Consider the following 18818-nt stretch of genomic DNA (forward strand, 5'->3'; position numbering starts at 1 on the left):
ACGCTTTCCGGATAGAGGCAGAATACCGTAGCCAATCCAAAGATAAGATAAAGTCCAAGTTTGGCTTTCTTAGTTACCTTTGTACTGGAAGCTGGATCATACGAACCAGCAATGGCCTTCAGCTTTCTCTTCTCTCCAGAACTCTCGGACTGAGAATATTGCTGCAAGAAAGCAAGCTTAGTATTACTTAAATTCAAAGTTCTTAGTTACTTCGACTGGATGAATCCTATCGATGGAATAATTAAGTCATAATTCATTGGTTGATTGTATCATTAACCATTTCTTTTTGTTGGTACGAGGAACGAAGTAACTCGACTGTTAAGGATCGATAGTGCAATTAAGCTCTAAGAAATCCTTTCAAGATCTTCGCCGGGAAGCGAAGCGGACCTAACCTCGGTCTTCGACATAACCGAAACCCCCTGCTTTTGCTTGTCGGAGCTCGGTTAAATCGCTTTCTTGAGCTTGCATACCAAGTTAGGATTCCTAGGAGAAGAGAAGCCTGGAGTTGGATTCTTTACTAGGTATCTAGGCGAATCCGCCGGGTTTTTGAGTCAGATGTGGCATTGCTGATTCGAGAGCAGTTGTCCTTTCTACTACAATTATCCCTGCTCAACTAATAAATGAAATAAGATGCCACTATCGTCAGCGATTTTCCCAGACTAGTCACTTATCTTCATGAAGAGTAATCGCTCCTTCACTTCGTCAACTCGGGCAAGTATAAATAACCTATCTCTGAGTTCAGCTTCCGCCGGGTTTCTTGAACTGGGTCTGCCCTCTCGGCGTCAGGTGAAAGAGGGTCGAAATCCTCTCATGCCGTCGCTTGCTATAATCCATCAGCAGATGAACCCGGTTGGTACACCTGACGCTGAGATTTCTTCTACGGTCAGCAACTCGAATAAATTAATTAGAGGAAACCATTATTCTATGTGTTTTGGAAAAAGAAGGAAATTACTCCCTATCTAAACTATTGATATGGGGTTATTTTGCTTAATTTTTTGAAATATTGATGAGTAATTTGCTAATTCTTTTTTCACAGAGAGGTATTTGCTTATTTTACACCAGATGGGATTAAATTGCATTTAACCTTCTATTGTATAGGCATATGGAAGAAGAAAAGGGGAAATCATTTACTTTTTTTTTTTTTTTTAAGATGAGATTTGATGCTTAAGAAGAAGAATTTGGAGTTTTGGATTTGGAGAAGGTTGCGCTCCATCCCCCTTCTTCATCCCTTACAAAATTTTCATTTTTTTTTTAAAGTGAAAACCGATTCGCACTGGATTTGATCGAAGTGAAATTTACCATATGATCGAACAGGACACATAATCAGTTCTCTGGAGATCCAAGCACTATGATGGAATCTCAAATATTAAACCAATGAAAAATTACATTAATAAATTTCCCTAGTTTACAAGAACATAAAGAAAAAAGGCATAGAACAACAAAGGAAGCTTGGTCAAAAAGATAGAGTTGAAACAAAAACTATTGAATTAAGGGTAAAAATGTAATAATTCCAGATCGATAATACCATGATCATATACTTCTTCTTCAACACAAAGTTTACATGAAAAAATATGTTGGACCCCCTCAAACTGTGTAATATAAGATCGTTGACTATACATGAAAAGATAGAAGAAGAAAAAAACACAGTAATACATAAGTCCGACAGTATCTCCCACCTAAAAAGAGTAGCAATGGCCACTTCACTATACTAACTTCTCTAGACCTCAACCCCATCACAAACTATAACTGCGGAAAACCATTTATACACACACCAAAACCCATTTACAAACTAACCATCATAAAGAATGAAAACAATGGATGTGTAACAGCCAATTCCAATACATTACACCCTCCTCAGCATATTTTTGTGAGTCGAATCCCTCAACGCTCCCAATATGAAGCATCCTAAAAAAGAACAACAGAATCGAGTGATGATATATTATAAGTAATCCACTGCTCTCGGGTTGCTGCAAAAATATTTTAGAAAGAAAAAGGCATAGAACGAATGGGCTGGTGGCTTTGAACTTCGAATGTTTTCAATACAGTAATACGGAATGGAGAAATTATGCAGCAGCATCACATGTCCTTATTTTAGATATATACAAAACTTTTTAATGCTTTCATATAAACAAAATAGGCACAAATCATATCAGATAAAGATATAAATTCTAGTAGAACCACCAGACATAGGAAAAAGGAAAAAGAGGGGGAAAATTCACCCAAAAAAGGAAAAAGAGGGGAAAAAAGAAAAAAAGCATAAACATTAGGCAAGGGAACATTTTTCTTGCTAAAAAATTTCGGCATAAGCATTTTCACTAATTCCAAATGATTCTTTGTCAGCCGTTGAACTTCACATTAACAGAGTAGAAAGTTACATTCCTTCCCCCCGCCCTAATATTTTATGTCCATTCATTGAAGGTATTGATGTGCAAAATATTTTGTAATCATTCACTCAAGGTATCTAATATTCGCAAAATTAACAGGGGTTTTCCATTTTACCCCCAAACTATCATTAAATTGAAGTATATTACCTATACAGTACCTGGCCTTTCTTGAAATTTTATATCATGCTATTAATAATTTGAACCAAGTCCTAATCTTATTAAGGGAAGGGGGTAATCCCTTATTTTTTGGGATATAAGACTTCTGACATTCTTCAAGCCAGTTGTTATTGTCTACTAATTGTGTGCGATTCACTCAATCCCTTTCCCGTCACATCAGTATTCTTTAGTAAACACTGGAGTCCCCAACTTACAGGAGGACCATAATGTCCTTTAACATATTCACACCATCATGGCACAAATGTTAGGGTAAACAAGTGAGTATCAATCTTATATATAATCACAAACATCTGACATCATGTTTGTTGGAATTAGGATATATTTGTATTTCAAAGTGCTAAGCTACTTACCTCTCCCGATCTCAACCGGCCAATTCCACCACCGAGCCCCATTTCTGTGACAATATCCTGTTCTTCAATTTCAGCATCAGTAAAAGTAAGTGCCCGTTGCAATCTTCGAGGTGAAAATACTTCAACTTCAACCATGTACGAGGCAGTGACCGGGCGGTGGTCAGATAGCTTAAGCTCAGATCTCCTATAGCTTAACAACCTCATTCCTGTCCCATAGGAGAGAACACGGTCACACCTGGAGAGTATATAGAGAAGTGTGAGAAATAAAACAAATCCTGGATCTATAAGGTGATAAAGTTTTGGTTTGTGCTAAATGTACAAATACAAACATACACGATACTTGAATACATAATATAAACAAAAGATATATAGATGGATTGAGAGAACTATTAATTAAACTGGCCCATATCAAAACCAGTCCTCCATCATTTATAAAGTTTGGTCAAGCTTCATTTGGAATTTATGAGTCAACGAGGGGGATAGAATTATGAAATAATAAGGTCACATGAATAAGGTAAATTCAAAAGATTCCAGGGAAACAATGTTTATGCTGTGTGATCCTGGCTACCAAGAAATAGCCAGAATACCTTCTAAGGCACAAATATAGATAAAACAAACGCCAGCAGAAAGCCACAGCATGAACATATGATTGTTCTTCAATAACTCAAAGAGCAATAATAAAAATGTAAAGGGAGAAAATATTATGGAAAACCACAAAGCAGCAATTGGCATGGAAAACAACAAAGCTAGATTAACGAGCAATCTTATCACAACCTGACTAGACATATGGTTCATACCAAGTAAATTGGACCGCCAAGAGATAAATTGTGAGGGGAAGCAGGACCATTCAGATAAGTAAAATGCATACCATGCCGGTGTTCGCCTCCCAGCCCTCGGATCCTCTCCAAAGTAAGACTCAGAGTTCAATTCATATTTGTAAGTTGGAGCGAAACTCAAAGTGCCTTCAGACCATCCATCAAATGCCCGGCCTTTTCTAAGCTCTTTTATAAGCTGCAAAAGAAGGCAGCAGTAAGTCTATCAGGAAAAAAAAAATACATCAACTTTGCTTGCTGCAACAAAAATTAAAACCAAAGCCAAATGAAAACAGATGAAAGTTCATCACAGATGATTATTGATCACACTACCTAAACAAAACGAATAATTTAGTGCTTAATTTCTCAGTATTGTCATGACCCATCCTCCCAAATTATGCATCCATTTGATTTTGTGTGAAGTTTCAGAAGAAGTTTTTAAGTAATATTATACCAATGTCCTAATGGTGTCAAATATTACTTTAAGTGAAAGGATATTTTGGAGAACATTTCCATTTAGGATATGGTTCTTATTTTGGGATTTCGCAATTAGAAAATGGTAGCAATAAATTCGGGACAGAAAGGGGGGTACCATTTGCTGCTCGTTACCTTGATATTTCATGTTTACAAACTTCAATGTTTTCTGCTTATCTCAGTGGAGCATAGATTAGGTATACAAGGAGTTCTAGAGCCTTGAGAAAAGGGAATCCAATTTGGGAGAAGTTCATTTCTTTGTTTCTACTTTCTAGGCTGTTTTTTACAACTGCAACATTTTATATCAATCAAAATGGTCTACTGGTGGGCTATATCAGTGATCCTAGAGGCTTCAGACTTGTTATAGTGGCTTTGTCTTGCACTGTGATGTATCAGCATATTGATCAGTATTCAAGACATTTTATTTATATTTACCACCTGAGCTTTGCCGCTTACAAATTTTATGAAGGGAGAACCAAAAAAATTTTCACCATGCAATGGGACCATCCTCAAGGAGAATAAATAAGTCTTAAACCAAACATATAACAGCACTTATCCATACAGGCCACTGGAGGATAGATCTCTCGTCATGTCAGTTACCCTTCAGTTGACTAGCAATGCTAAATTGCTGCATCATTGACTGTATTTCATATTTAGAGGTATGGAAATAACAAACACTCACAAGTAGATAGTCTTCAGAAAATCAAGTCAGCTTGTAAGGGATTCAAGGGTGATCGACCAACTTTTTCATACTAAATAGCTAAATGAGGAGGAGAAATTTTACATATGGATATGTTTCGAACAATCAGAAATATTAGCATAAGTTTTACATTACACCTTCTCCTGAGTGAATGAGACCTCTATTTGCAGCTATTAGGAGAATGCTAAAAAGAAACGACTGACAGTCAAGTGAGTCATTGGTATCAAAACATATATGTGTTCCTTCCATATAACCATGATGATCGAGAATCTGAAAGAAAATCTTTTAATGAAGCACTAGAAAGTAAAATGTGTAATACTTGTACAGTGGTAGTTTTATTTTTCTGAAGCTGGGGTCCACTTTTGTGAAACTGAATCTCCTTAATGCATGTAATAGATAGTAAAATTTGTAACACTTGTGCAGTGGTAGTTTTATTTTTCTGAAGCTGGGGTCCACTTTTGTGAAACTGAATCTCCTTAATTATCTACCGAAGCAATTTTCTAGTTTGTCACTAGGCATAAATGTAACTATTTTGAGAATGGTGAGTTAAAGGGGCCAGTAAAAGATCTATATTTGATGTTCTGGTGAAATATGAAAAGATTTTGCTTGAGGATGGATCAGAAAGAGGAATCCTAAAGAGCATAGCATAACTCAGTATGACACATAAAAACATTCTCTCAGTATAGTTCCGCTATTTGGCTCATTTTTCTCAGTAATTTGTTACTGTTAATAAATTGCTGAGTTCTGGTATGACTAGAGAGTGCTGCTAGTGTCTTATATGGTTAAGAGGTGGAAAGACAGCTCATTTGTTTTCCTTCTGCAACTTCTCTTTCCAAAGTTTGGCGCAGGTTTCAGTAAAACTTTTGTGTTTAGACAGAAAAATTAACTTGGAGCATGCAACAGAATGGTATAGATCGTCCAAATGCTCCGACTTAGACAAACATGGACTTACAGATTATAGAACATGCCGTAAATAGCATTTCTATTCATATAAATATATATATATATATATATGTAAACATATACTTATGCGCAAGAAGGCTTTAAGTGATCATAACTTTTAAAAAAAGAAAAATTAATTATTGCCACAGACTTCTAAACCAAAAGCCAATCCTTAATAGGACCGTCTTACCAAATAAAGCTTAATAGGATTGTTGTCTAGTATTGCAATAAGGAGAGCCAAATGTAAGAAATTGGAATCACCTGATCCCGCTCAGCCAACATGGACCATTCCTTTTTGGAAATCAGTTCTCTTGTCCGCTCGTAAGGTAAGTTGATTCGATAATTTAGGTCACCCAGCCAGATTATTCTCCTGCAACCAGATGAAATTTATTAATTTTATTGGCATTTTAAAGATACTGTGCAAAACAAAGGCATGCTCTCTAATTTCATGTGATCGTTATTTGAGGGAAGCAACTAGTAAGGAACATGTAAAATAGTTCAAGATCCTCTGCATTTATGAATTTATATTCAGAATTTTACATCTGGTAATGCAAAGTCATATCACTATGATTCCATAAGAGAAAATCTTGCCCACAAGCACATCAATTCAGGTTTCAGTTTTAATCGTTGAGTGACCAGACAGTCAATGCCAATTAATAATTTCCTGATACCACCAGCACTACGCACCAAAGATGAGATGTTTCCATGTGGTTTCCCCATGCTTTCTGGATTATGAGTTCAACAAGAGAAAGAGTTCCCATTATAATGGACGGAAAGGATATTAATTAAATCCCAGCACCACAGATATAAGTGTTAAACACATGCTGTAATTTCAAATAAGATTTAGAAGACAGAGAAACCTTTAGACATAAAAGGAAGACGAGGAACCTTAAAAGAACTAAGATATGCAAAGAGGAAGTGGCTAATTATAGGCAAGAAGAAAAACATCACTGTGACATTTTATTTCAGTTTCTTATGCCTTTGAATGTGAATAATTTCCTGCACATAATTAACATGTCAAGATGGTGGGGAACAGTAATTAGCTTAAAAGTTCAATTTCATATATATAGTGAGGAATGGGAATCCAGAAAAGTTTCGAGCCTATCGTGGACAATCCATGATAATGTAGGAGAGCATGGATTTTATGCATGATGACAGTTCTTTAACTTCTCCGCTTCTTTGTCAGATTACTTTCAAAGAAGGCAAATTACTTCCAATCATAATGACTGGTGTCCATTCCGCACTTGCTTCTTTCAGGATAGATAATGACCTTGCGCGCACCCTTTGCCGAGAGTTAATACAGTCGAGCAAGACATATCTACTATACAAAAATTAAAGAACAAGAAGATGGACAGATATACTTACTCATGGTCATAGATGCTTTTACGAAGCCCCATTCCAGCAAGTGAATTAAAACGTGTCCGTCTGTGTATTTCATGCACATCCGCATTTCTTTTGATTGCATCCGCCTCTTTCTCGCCCGACGTTAAATGAGTACAAACGAAACAGAAGAGTGTCTGATGTATCGACATGCTGACTGATATTGATCCCTGGGGGAGAGAGAGATTTGTGAATAACTAAAACTCTGTGAAATATCTAGATATGAGAGAAAGATAGGGAAGAAAATGAGCATGACCCTGAAGGAGAGGATTATATTTCAGAAATTAGCCAATTGGACATTCATAAAACAATAGAACATGAGTACAGAAATAAACTCAGCCCAAACTAAATGCAAAAAGGAATAAACAGGAGAATACACAGATGGATTCATGACTATCATGAAGCTAGGTCAGAAGAATAAACGGGAGAATGCACACAGGGAATATATAGATGTGTTAACCGAAATGCGAGCTGAAGCTCAGAATAAGATAACAAACCTTGTTGCCTATGTAGCCCATGACACCAACACCAACAGTGGAGACGTTCAAGTTTTGTATATGCCTCCGCAAGCTCCTGCGAACCCATATGGTAATAAAGATGCCAACCATTTGTTTGCTTACGATCCTAACATATGGGGGCCTTCTCTTCCGGTTTATTAGAGATTCAAGGTCAACTTCCGCAAGTGAAGCTAAATCAGATAGCATTCTATTTTCAGTAATCGTATTATATTTAAAAGAACTATATGTCTTGAAAGATTTGGAAGCTTGGAAAGATTTAAAGGACTTAAAGGAATTAGGTCTCTCAGTAACAGGCTGAGGTAAGAGATGCAGTGGTGGCTCTGGCCAGCTTAAGCCTATCCTTTCTGTCCCACTAAGCGTCTTGGTTAATTTGTTCATATGCTGGGTATTTGGGCCTTCCACATTTTCTTCAGCATCATCTGTCCTTAAGCAATTCAATCTGGCCAGCTTTTTTGGAGAAGAGAATTGTCTCTGAAAATCTTGTTCTACTGGTCTTGAGTTGTGATAGTCATTGGAGAAAGATGTATCCGCACAAACAAAATATTCGCCTTTGACCTGTCCATCCTTGATATCACCAAAACCATTTGATTCTTCATTCAGTGGGTAGATTTCCTCCTCAATGTCACTGTCAGATTCAAGTAAAATTTCATCTTCTATGACCGGGGCATCTTCAGATGGCTTAAACCTTGATGGAGAGGGAGGATCACTGTAGCTTTTAAACTTAGTTGCTGGAGGAACTTGGCTCAAATTTTCACGAATTATGTTTTCCCATACTGAAACTGGACGGCTATCTTCAGCTCCAAATATATTGCCAGCATTTAATGGTATGATCTCCTGCAAGCTGCAGTTGTATAAGACATGGCAAATGGGTGAATTAATAGACATAAAAATTGTATTGAATTCATTAAGACTTCTTGAACAGAATGTGTGATAACACTTAACTATAGAAGTTAAACTGATATATCATAATAGAATAATTTGCAATCCAGTGTATGTCAGTGGGACATGGAAGTATATAGTTGTACCAGAAAAAGAATTTGTAGTTATCTTACAGATTACACGGTATATTCCAAGCAGAAGGAATCCATGGGAAACGAACTTACCCAATCACATAAATATCAGCAGGATCATCAACATCTAACCAACCATCAAGATCTAGATCCTCAGGAGGAACTCTTCCCCCAACATTCCATGTGGCAGCACATATTCTAGCAAAGCCCCAGAAGATCATTAAAATCACAATCTCATTATTTGCTAAGTTAACAATTGTTATTTAGTCTTAAAGTCTCGATCTTGAAAATGCAGGGGAAAAAGTACCTGATTTCCTTTTTGTTAATGTACTGAGCTCTAAATGTCTCTGAATTTCGTCGTCTTAGCCTGGGAAGAGCATCTGAGATTGAAAATGGAAGATACACGAATTATAATTCAGAAAGTAAAACATACAAATACACTGCGATCCTGAGCCAGACCAGCATAAACCACATAATGTGAAGAAGAAAACCATGAAGTACGCAGATTGTACTACTACCTCCAGAGTGCAGTCTAACAAGGGTTACGTTCTTATCTAGTAAGTAATATCACACAATATATATACATTATATCTGTGTGCTCATGTGTCATATGACCTTAGATGGGGTCATACTGAGCCTATAAACATACATATCTAAAGTACAGAAGCAGAGGCAATTTTTTTATCTTGGATGATCATTTTGTTAAAATCAACGCTACATTACGGTATTTTTTGCATAAGCTAACAAAGCAATAAAAAGTTTGCCAAGTCAAGATCAGTGTCAAAAATGGACCTAGGCTTCTCATCATTGTTGTTTCTCTGAAAAGCAACATTATTTACTTACAAGACGGCAAAATAACTGGATCAAGCTAAACTTGTCCAGTAAACAGTAATAAGTATGTAATATCATTCTCTCATGAGCAATGTTTCCATGAGTGAATCAAAAAATATAGCTAGCTAAGAGTACTAGGAACAAAAAGGCAACTACTAAATACCAAAAACTCAATTGGGCACCTATATAAATGATGTTTATAGACTCTCTAACATGCAGTAATAGTAAGAAGGCATAGAGTTAAAGATTCTCCATCTGCATAACAAATACAGTTCATTCAACAGCATAAAATAACCTAGCTTTCAGTCTTTATTGATATGAGGCCACTCAAACTCATAACTTATACGCACTTAATGAAACACTGTGAATTTGCTCTGAAGAAATAATCCTCAACACTTGATCACTCTAGAAGAAAACGATAAGCAAGACTAATTGCTAAGAACAGGAAAATATAGAAATGTCCCTAGTTTTCCACTAAAATACTAACTAGAACAGTAAGTTCTGAAAAAGTGAAATCCAAAATAGTAATACTTGAAACAAGAGAATGCATTGCAATACAAGTAAATTAGGCACAAGAAGAATGCTGCTTCAACCAGATTCTAACTATGAACCTCCAAAATGCAAATACCGGAAAATTTAAAGCATTCGAATTACATTAACAAAATGACAGTCTGCTCCCTAATGCAGATACTCCTAATTATAATAGACCCAAGAAAGCGAATATTTAAGACTTTAGCACACCACAAAAGTAACAGGAGCACACGTTTTGTCTCCAAACCAATGACCTCAAAAGTTGAGAAAAATGCATCACAACATTGACCAAACAAAATAGACCCAGAAAAGTAGCAACATTCTGAGAACTCTGAATAAAAGAAGTAATCAAAAGATCACGTTACCATCAGCATCAACCTGAACTCCATCTGGTTTTTCATTCTTAAACCGCGACTCTCTCAACCAATCACAAATTTCTGCAAAACCCACAAAGAAAGAAAAAAGTTAAAAACGTTGAAGCACAAGCGGAATAAGCAAAACGATCGACGTGGGTGCAGAACCTGTGTCCGAATCGGAGTCGGAGTCGGTATCGGCAGAGTAATCGGAGTTGCTGTTGGCGATGTTGAACCACTTCCGCACCACCACACGCCGCCACGAGAGCTGTAGGCACGCGCAACCGAAACACAATATTTCAGCCCAATTTCTCTGCAATCCTCCTTAAGTCATCCCAAGATTTCAAAAGAAAAAAACAAACAAAACACAATAAATACTCTTAACATTCCCATCCCCCACCCCAGAGAGAGAGATGAACGCAGTACCTCGGTTTGCTGGTGGTGGTTTCTGACGTTCTCCTTCTTCATATTGAAAAAACAATGATTCTAAAGGGAATACAGTGAGAAATCCCAGCACAAAAATATGAGAACAAAAGTTTCTAACAGAATGAGCTGCAAATTCTTGGACTGGACGTGGGGTGGGGTGGGGGTTGACAATGAGTAACTACCCGTCTCAGGTCGTTGTAATATTTTGGAGGGTTTATTGTGTGATTAATTTAAATGAGCAATAAAGAATTGAAGCTATTAAATTTAAAGTTTATGGATTCGAACCCAATTTTATATATATAATATTATTTTTATTATAACAGTAAATATTTATTAAATTTAATTTATTTGATATTATTATATATGTAAAAAAAAAAAGAGTTGGTCATGCCGCTCAATGATTATGACCTTAGAAGTGTGATGAGGTGGTGCATAAACAAATAATTAATCATTATTTAGGACAGTGATTATGAACTAACATGACACATATTTATTTATTAATTATGTTTTTTTTTAATGAATTGATCAACAAACAACAACTGTAATCATCATCAGTCAATAATTTGCAATAATCAAACATTCTCAAAATCTAACCATTGTATTCTTTGGAAGTGTTTGTAAAAATTTCAGAGGGATAATTTGATTTTTCTTTGTCCCCCCTGAATTAGTTGTTATATCAACTTTGATACTTTATTTTTTGAATTCATCAATTCGGTCCCTAAATTTTTTAAAAATAATTAGAATGAGTTATGACCGTTTAAAATAGCAGAGGGGGAGGGGATTTTATGGAAAAATATGGGTTAAATCAACTTTAAAAGTAAAATAATAATAATAATAAAAGTAAAAAAAAAAACATAGCCAAAAAATTGAAAGAAATTTCACTTCTAGTCCCTCTAAATTTGTCATTGAATCAATTTTGGTATGTAATGCTCCGACCTCATTAATTATGGTTCTTAAATTTTTTTTAAAACGATCAAAATTTTGTCCGGACCGTTAACTGACAAAAAAAGTCTGTCCGTCAGTTCAGACGATCAGCTAACTATCAACTAATTCTGGTCATTTTAAGAAAACTTTGAGAACCGAAACTTATGTTGTCAGAACATTGCGACTCTAAAAGTGATTTATTAACTAATTCAGACGACAAAAAATGAAATTACCCCAAAAACTACAGTACCAAATGTAGTTTTTTTGCGGTCGCTTAAAATAAAATACTTATCAGCTTATTTTAAAAAATAAATTTTATATTTTGATCTATAGCTTTTGCTTCTAAAGCTGTCTGATTTAAATTGAATTAAACTAAAAGTTATAAGCAGCTCCCCACAAATTTCTGCAATTTCTGTAATTTCCCCAAACACTACTCAAATTTTATTTTTTTTCACTTTTCACTTTTATTTTCAAACATTCTCGACTCTACTACAACTCAATTTACAACTTACTCCCTACTATATAAGTATTTAAGTATTTTGGAGTTGGACCCAATTGCAACATGAGAAATAATTTAGGGAGTTAATTGCATTCCTTAGTTTTTCTTGGGGTCAATCTGTAGATTTGTAAAAAATGAAAATTGAATGAAGCAGTTGGGAAAGTGGGCAGCTGAATTACTTATTTAATAAGTAGTGGTTGTAATTGAAAGAACTGTATGAATTACTTATTTTAAGTAGTGGTTCTAATTGAAGGAACTGTATGGATAGTGGGATGTTGGAACTGCAGGAAACTCATGCAATTCATTAATAATTTATTACATGTGGGATGTAAACATATTTAACTTGTTTTTTTTTCATTTTTGATTTGGAGAAAAAAGATAAAATTCATTTAAAAAGAGCAAAAATATGTTCTAAAAAAGGTTATTTATATAATTTAATTGAAAAAATAGTTTGCACTAGAAAAAAATAAATTATTCCCTATATTGTAATGACCACAACTTAAAATCATGATAAATTAATATTATTCACTAAAATCAAACAAAAAACCATATAAAAATTCGATTTTTAACTAACGAATATTTGTCGCAGTTTTAACTAAAGCCATAATTTTTGGTATGATTTTAATTTTGACTAATATTCTGGCCTAACTTGCAGAAGCAACGACTAATAGTCGTTGCAAAGTCATGGTTAATTAGTATTTATTATTTTTTTAATTTTTAACCATGATAAATAAGTATTATCAAAATTAATTTTTCTTCTAGTGTCGAATGGTAATATTAAAAATTCAAAATCTTGAAATTTTATAGATAATTAATAATTTATTGAAAATATTATTCTTTATTTGTAAAAAATTATGATGATATTATCATTTAGGAAATATATATTTTTTCATATTCTAAAGTAGCAAAAATGGTTTATATTTCACAATCAAATCCTAAATTTTGACAAATCAAGTTAATCAACAATGCATTATATATTATTCCTAGATGAGAGAACATTCCATAATTCTTTTTTTATTTAAATTAGGTTTGAATGTTTGATGGATATCAATTATATAATAAATGTAATATATACTTTTATATTTATCATATAATTTATATATTATATAGAGAAAATGATTAATCATATAATATATGTGTTATATTTAGTGTAAATAACTACAAGATTTTCTGTAATTGCAACTATTTAATCGTTATTTGAAAAATTATAAATACTCCCCATCATTTTAACGTCTGTCCAACAAAGAGCTTATTTTGTTAGCATTCATCAGGTCTCCATCCAATTTTTTATAGTGAAATCGACAAAAATACCCTTTTGAATTATGAATTATAATCTTTTTATATTTGTTAGAATTTTCTAATTTTTTATAGACTTATATGCCCTATGAATTATTTACTGTACTCCCCTTCAGATTTTTTTTTTTACTTTTTCCTTCAAATACTTTGTTTTAAAAAACATTAACAAGGACAAAACAGTAATTTTTACCTTAACGTCTAGAAACTACATAATTATTTTCTATTTAAGAAATACATTTATCATTTTTCAAATAATAAACAAATATTCAAGATTATATCAAACTGCCCCACCCCAAAAAGAATTTAAAATAACTATATGATTAATATTGTGTTTTGGGAGACAAAAATTACTATTATTGTCAAATCATGTCTTTTTTTATATATATTTATGTATATATGTGTCTGTATATATATGTGTATGTAGTTATGCTAAAACAGTTAAAAATACTCAAATAAAATATTTTTAAATAAGGATAAACATTAAATATATTTGGACTCATTTCGAAAATAATTTGAAAATAAAAACAAACATAGTGTCCGTTTTTTTCCTATTCCCTTTCCTAGTCCATGTTCTCAAAAGAGGCCGACAAAAATCATTTGACCATAAAGGTTGTTACAAGTATGCCCAAAAGAGGCGGGGTCTTATCACTAGACGCGCTATCCATCCCATGATCTATGTACATATTTTAAATTTTTATTTTATTTATAAAAATAATATGAATAGCTGATTAAAATTCTATAAATGAATTAGCTTTGAAATAAATGTATTTAAGGGTGCTTTACTCCATGCATGTAAGGTTAATTACAATACACCCTTTTAAAAAATATTAAATTACACTTTTTTCTCAAAAAAGTTTAGAAATTACATTTACACGTCCTCTGAGAATTTTTTATTTAAATTTCTTCCCTTTTTATTAGAATTTGAATGGAAAATGCCGACTTAAGTAAAAAAAAATACATAAAATTTTAATTTTGCCCTTCATTTCACATTCCTATGTAATTTCTAGTAATTATAAAGGGATAAATATAATATATCTTCTATTTATAAGTATAAAATTATTACATGAAAACTTTAAATAAGGGATAACATTGAATATTTATGCAATTTATTTATTTTTTTTTTGCTAAAGTTAGTATTTTTCATCCAAATTCTAACAAAAAATGTCAGGTGTAAATAGTAAATTTTCAGAAGGGCTGTAAGTATAATTTTAAAACTTTTATGGGAATAATTATAATTTTATATTTTTAGAGGGAGTCTAAATATAATATCTTAACGCTTATCTTAACGTCCAGTATATATATTATAATGTTGTTGTTATTATTATTATTATTATTAGGAGGAAGGTTTTCAATGGTAAAAAAATTACCTTTTGGCCCTCGAGAACTTTTAGTAGAATTATTAATTGATGGTAAATTAAGAAAGAGTTAAGAGATAATTTGATCATATACAAAATAATAATCATATTAGATATGGGTAATTATGTCTTTTTGTTTTATCGTAAGTAATTCAATTTCATAATTTATTTTTAGTTTTTGTCAAAAATTAGCACATGAACTTTTGTTTTTCCTCGATAAATTTATTCCTATCTTCAAATCCATTAATTGCGACAAAATTCGATGGGGGACTAAAATTTGAAATAATACAAGCTAAAAGGACCAAACTTACAAAAAGTTCAAATTTAAAGGACTTAAACCGTAATATTTACAATACTTGTGTGCATTTTTATTAAGATTTTAAAAATGAAAAGAAGAAGAAGAGGAAGAACCAAATTTGATGAAGGTTGAACTAGAGTGACTAGAATAGAAATATTAGCAAAATAAAGGACCAAAATGCAATTACCCATTTATATCATAATTTTTTACACATTATACATATGAATTTTCTTCCATTACTATTTGGAAAATCTAATAAACTAATTATTTAATCTCTAGAGTAAAAAATATTAATTTCTCTTAAAAAAAGAAAAAAAATTGCAAACCTTAGCCAGAAAACAATTTTAAATTTTCTATTTTACCCCTCACGTAATATTCTCATATAATAATTTTATACTTGTGAGGGAAAAATGAGGTTAACATATCTATCCCCTTATAAGCAAAAAAATATATATGAAAAATATTAAATGAGAGAAAATTCCTAAAAAATAAAATAATTTTTTTTGTTGATGGCAGCATTTTCCGTCCAAACTCTAATGAAAGAGTCAAGTATAAATAATTTTTTTTAAGGGGGTGTAAGTGTAATTTTAAATTTTTTTTGGAGAGAATATAATTCACGTTTTCAAAAGGGTATAAGTGTAATTAGTTCTAAAATCATTTCCCATTTCCTTTTTTTCAAAAAAGCTCGACAGTCTTTTATAAGCTCTCGAACATACTATAAAGTTTTTCAAAAAGCTTAAAACTCACCCAAACACCCCCTTAACAAACCTTAACTATGAAGCTACCAATGAAAGGTTGATAAATCAAATGATATACATATATATATATATATATTATATACATACATATATATATAGAGAGAGAGAGAGGGAGAGAGAGAGGGAGAGAGAGAGAGGGAGGTATACCCATAAAGTTTAAGTGCTTTATATATATGTTTTCTATAATTCTTTTAATATAATAGGTCCAATTAAACAACAATATATATATATATATATATATATTATGATGTTAAGCAAGTGGAGAATAGGTCATATGATGTAAGTATCAAGAAAGGGAACTTATTTAATTACATCTCTGTACCTTAAACAACTTTTTCACTACAAACTAAACCCATTTTCATCCACTCAGCTGATGAGATTCAAGAAAAGCAGAGCAGCTTTCAAGACCCAAACACTGCACAAGCTCCTTCACGACGACGCCGTATCCAAAAAGAGAGAGAGAGAGAGAAGTTCATACCTTTCCTCAACTTCTCTGCAACTCCGCTTTTAGCTTTTAGATTCTGCTTATCAGCTTATAATTAACTACACAAACCGGCTGGAAAAGAGCAAACACCTCTCTTCTTTTTGTTTTGTAAGAGGTTGTGTGTGTGTGTGTTTGTGGGGAAAATGCCATGATCATTTATAGACTAGTTAGCCAACCAAATACCGACACGTGGCATCAAGAACCTTTTTTTAATGTTTTTTTGTTTCTGAATGTTTGTTTTCATGTATTAATACTGGATAGAGACATCAACGTACGGTTCCTTGTTTGAATGGTGAGGTTCAGGTCCGATGACAATTAAGAACTCGTAAGTTTGAGCCCTATGAATATATTCAACTCACTTTTATATGCTTTTTTTTTGTTTATTTTAAATTATTGGTTGATTTAAAAATATTAATTGATATATAATATTATAATAGTATATTAATTAATTCGATGGCAAATATTGATATTTTTTTATTGAAGAAAAAACAAAAGAGAGAGAGACCTCTAAGTGAATAATAGTAGTGGAGAGGGAATTAATTAATTCATGTGGGGAATCTTTTGATGATAATTAGTTTCAATGGATAATCATGCTATTTATATTCCTTCCTAATCAAATTGATCACATGTTGCCCAGCTGGTCTTTTTATGGGGTTTTGAATTTGATTTTATTTTCTTTGTGATATTAGTGTTTTTTTTAACAAATTAATTATAATTATATCATAATTTCAATCATTTACCACTATAACAATTACTAATTAATATAAAATATTATATATATAATTAATATCAATATATTGTTGGTTTAGTGGTAAATGAGTTAAATTTTACGGCGAATTCTTATGAATGGGTAAGAGTTTGAAAGCTTAGAGTCATAGCGGGGGGATTAATTATTTCACTCACTACAAGAAATATTACATTTGATAATGACTAATTACTATAGTTAAAAGTAAAAAATATAAAAAAATTACTTATAAACTACGGCTGTGCAAAACATCTATTATCGACCGTTGTTTTTGCAAGTGAGGCCAAGACATCAATCACAACTAAAAACCATATAGCAATTGGTTTGTCTCTAATTAAAATCGTAACAAATGCTAATTAATCGTGATCAAAACTTAGTTTTGTGTATTGATTTTATTTGATTATGGTGGATAATATTGATTTGTCATGAATTTTAAATTGGGATAATTTACAATTAATGTAGAGAATAATTCATTTTTTGTAGTTCACTACAAAAAAAAAAGTGGGATTCGGGGCGGGTTTAGGAATAATTTATTTATTTTTAGAATGGTCTAGAATTAACGGAATTAGTTTGAATCGGATTTGGGACGATTTTGGAACGGTTCACCTTCCGTCCTTATAAACGGCGTTACAAATATTTAGGAACGGTTAAAGAAAGATCGTCCCAATTTGACACGGTCACTGTAATGAACTTTTGGTGATCATTCCTAATATTAAATTTATGTAAAAAAGTTTTTTTAATTGGAATGGATTGGATGACATTTGGAATGGTTATATTTTTTTATTTTAGGTTACTTTTAGAACGGTCTTTATAATACTCATACTTGAATTTAGAACTGTATTTATTTGTATTAGTGATATATTTAGGAATGGTCATTGGAATGGTTTGTTTGTCAAAATAGTATTAGACACGGTCAATTTTTGTTTGGTATAGTCTTCTGTAACTATTTTAGGAACGGTCAATTTTATTTAGGAAAACGTATTTAGAACTGTTTTAGCAGTAGTATTAGGAACGATCACTCTTATTTAAGAACACGTATTTAAAACTGTATTAGCAATGATATTAGAAACGGTCATCCTTATTACTACACTGGGCTCGCGGATGTAAAGATATCGTAATCAGAAAGTGAATTAGGAATAATTTGTGCCTGTAAGGAACAATATCGTTACAAAGTTAGGCATGATTTTATTACTATTCATGTAGGGAACAGTTTCTTTATATTTTTAGGAATGACTTACTTTAAATGTAAATTAGGAGCAGTCAAATAGTCAACTATCATTCCTAAAATTAAATTTTCCTCCACTTTCCATATGGCGCCAATTGAAAATTATCTGGAACTCCTCTAGGAACGGTCAATTTATTCTGACCGTTCCTAAATTTTGAATTTTTCTCATTTTTTAAATATTTTTTGTAATAATTTTAGGAACAATTTTTATTTTTTGGTCCGTTCACAGTGTTAAATTTAACAAAATGTACTTACAACGAGGAACGATTTTTGTATTGACTGTGGCTATTTGAAACGGTTTAAGAATGGTCATTTTTATTTATAATTGTTCCTAAATAGAACAAAT

The 18818-nt window shown here is 32.5% G+C and overlaps 1 protein-coding gene across 4 annotated transcripts; it reads right to left on the reverse strand.

The window, feature by feature from the left end:
• On the reverse strand, positions 1495-16646 carry LOC105178793 (type IV inositol polyphosphate 5-phosphatase 3). 4 transcript variants are annotated; one of them, XM_011102345.2, is made up of 12 exons: positions 16497-16646; positions 10889-10948; positions 10631-10775; positions 10475-10546; positions 9055-9127; positions 8841-8945; positions 7717-8578; positions 7205-7389; positions 6101-6209; positions 3780-3922; positions 2912-3146; positions 1495-1905 (listed from the first exon to the last, which is right to left on the reverse strand). In XM_011102345.2, exons 2-12 carry the CDS (start codon positions 10928-10930, stop codon positions 1882-1884), a joined length of 1995 nt encoding a protein of 664 aa, XP_011100647.1. In that variant the 5' UTR covers positions 10931-10948; positions 16497-16646; the 3' UTR covers positions 1495-1881. The 4 variants fall into 4 exon arrangements, with proteins under 4 accessions (XP_011100647.1, XP_020547652.1, XP_011100648.1 ...); XM_020691993.1 differs by having other exon boundaries at positions 10631-10730; positions 16497-16645; XM_011102346.2 differs by lacking the exon at positions 16497-16646 and having other exon boundaries at positions 10631-10730; positions 10889-11108.

This window comes from Sesamum indicum, linkage group LG2, assembly GCF_000512975.1.
Source record: "Sesamum indicum cultivar Zhongzhi No. 13 linkage group LG2, S_indicum_v1.0, whole genome shotgun sequence".
Taxonomy (NCBI): Eukaryota; Viridiplantae; Streptophyta; class Magnoliopsida; order Lamiales; family Pedaliaceae; genus Sesamum; species Sesamum indicum.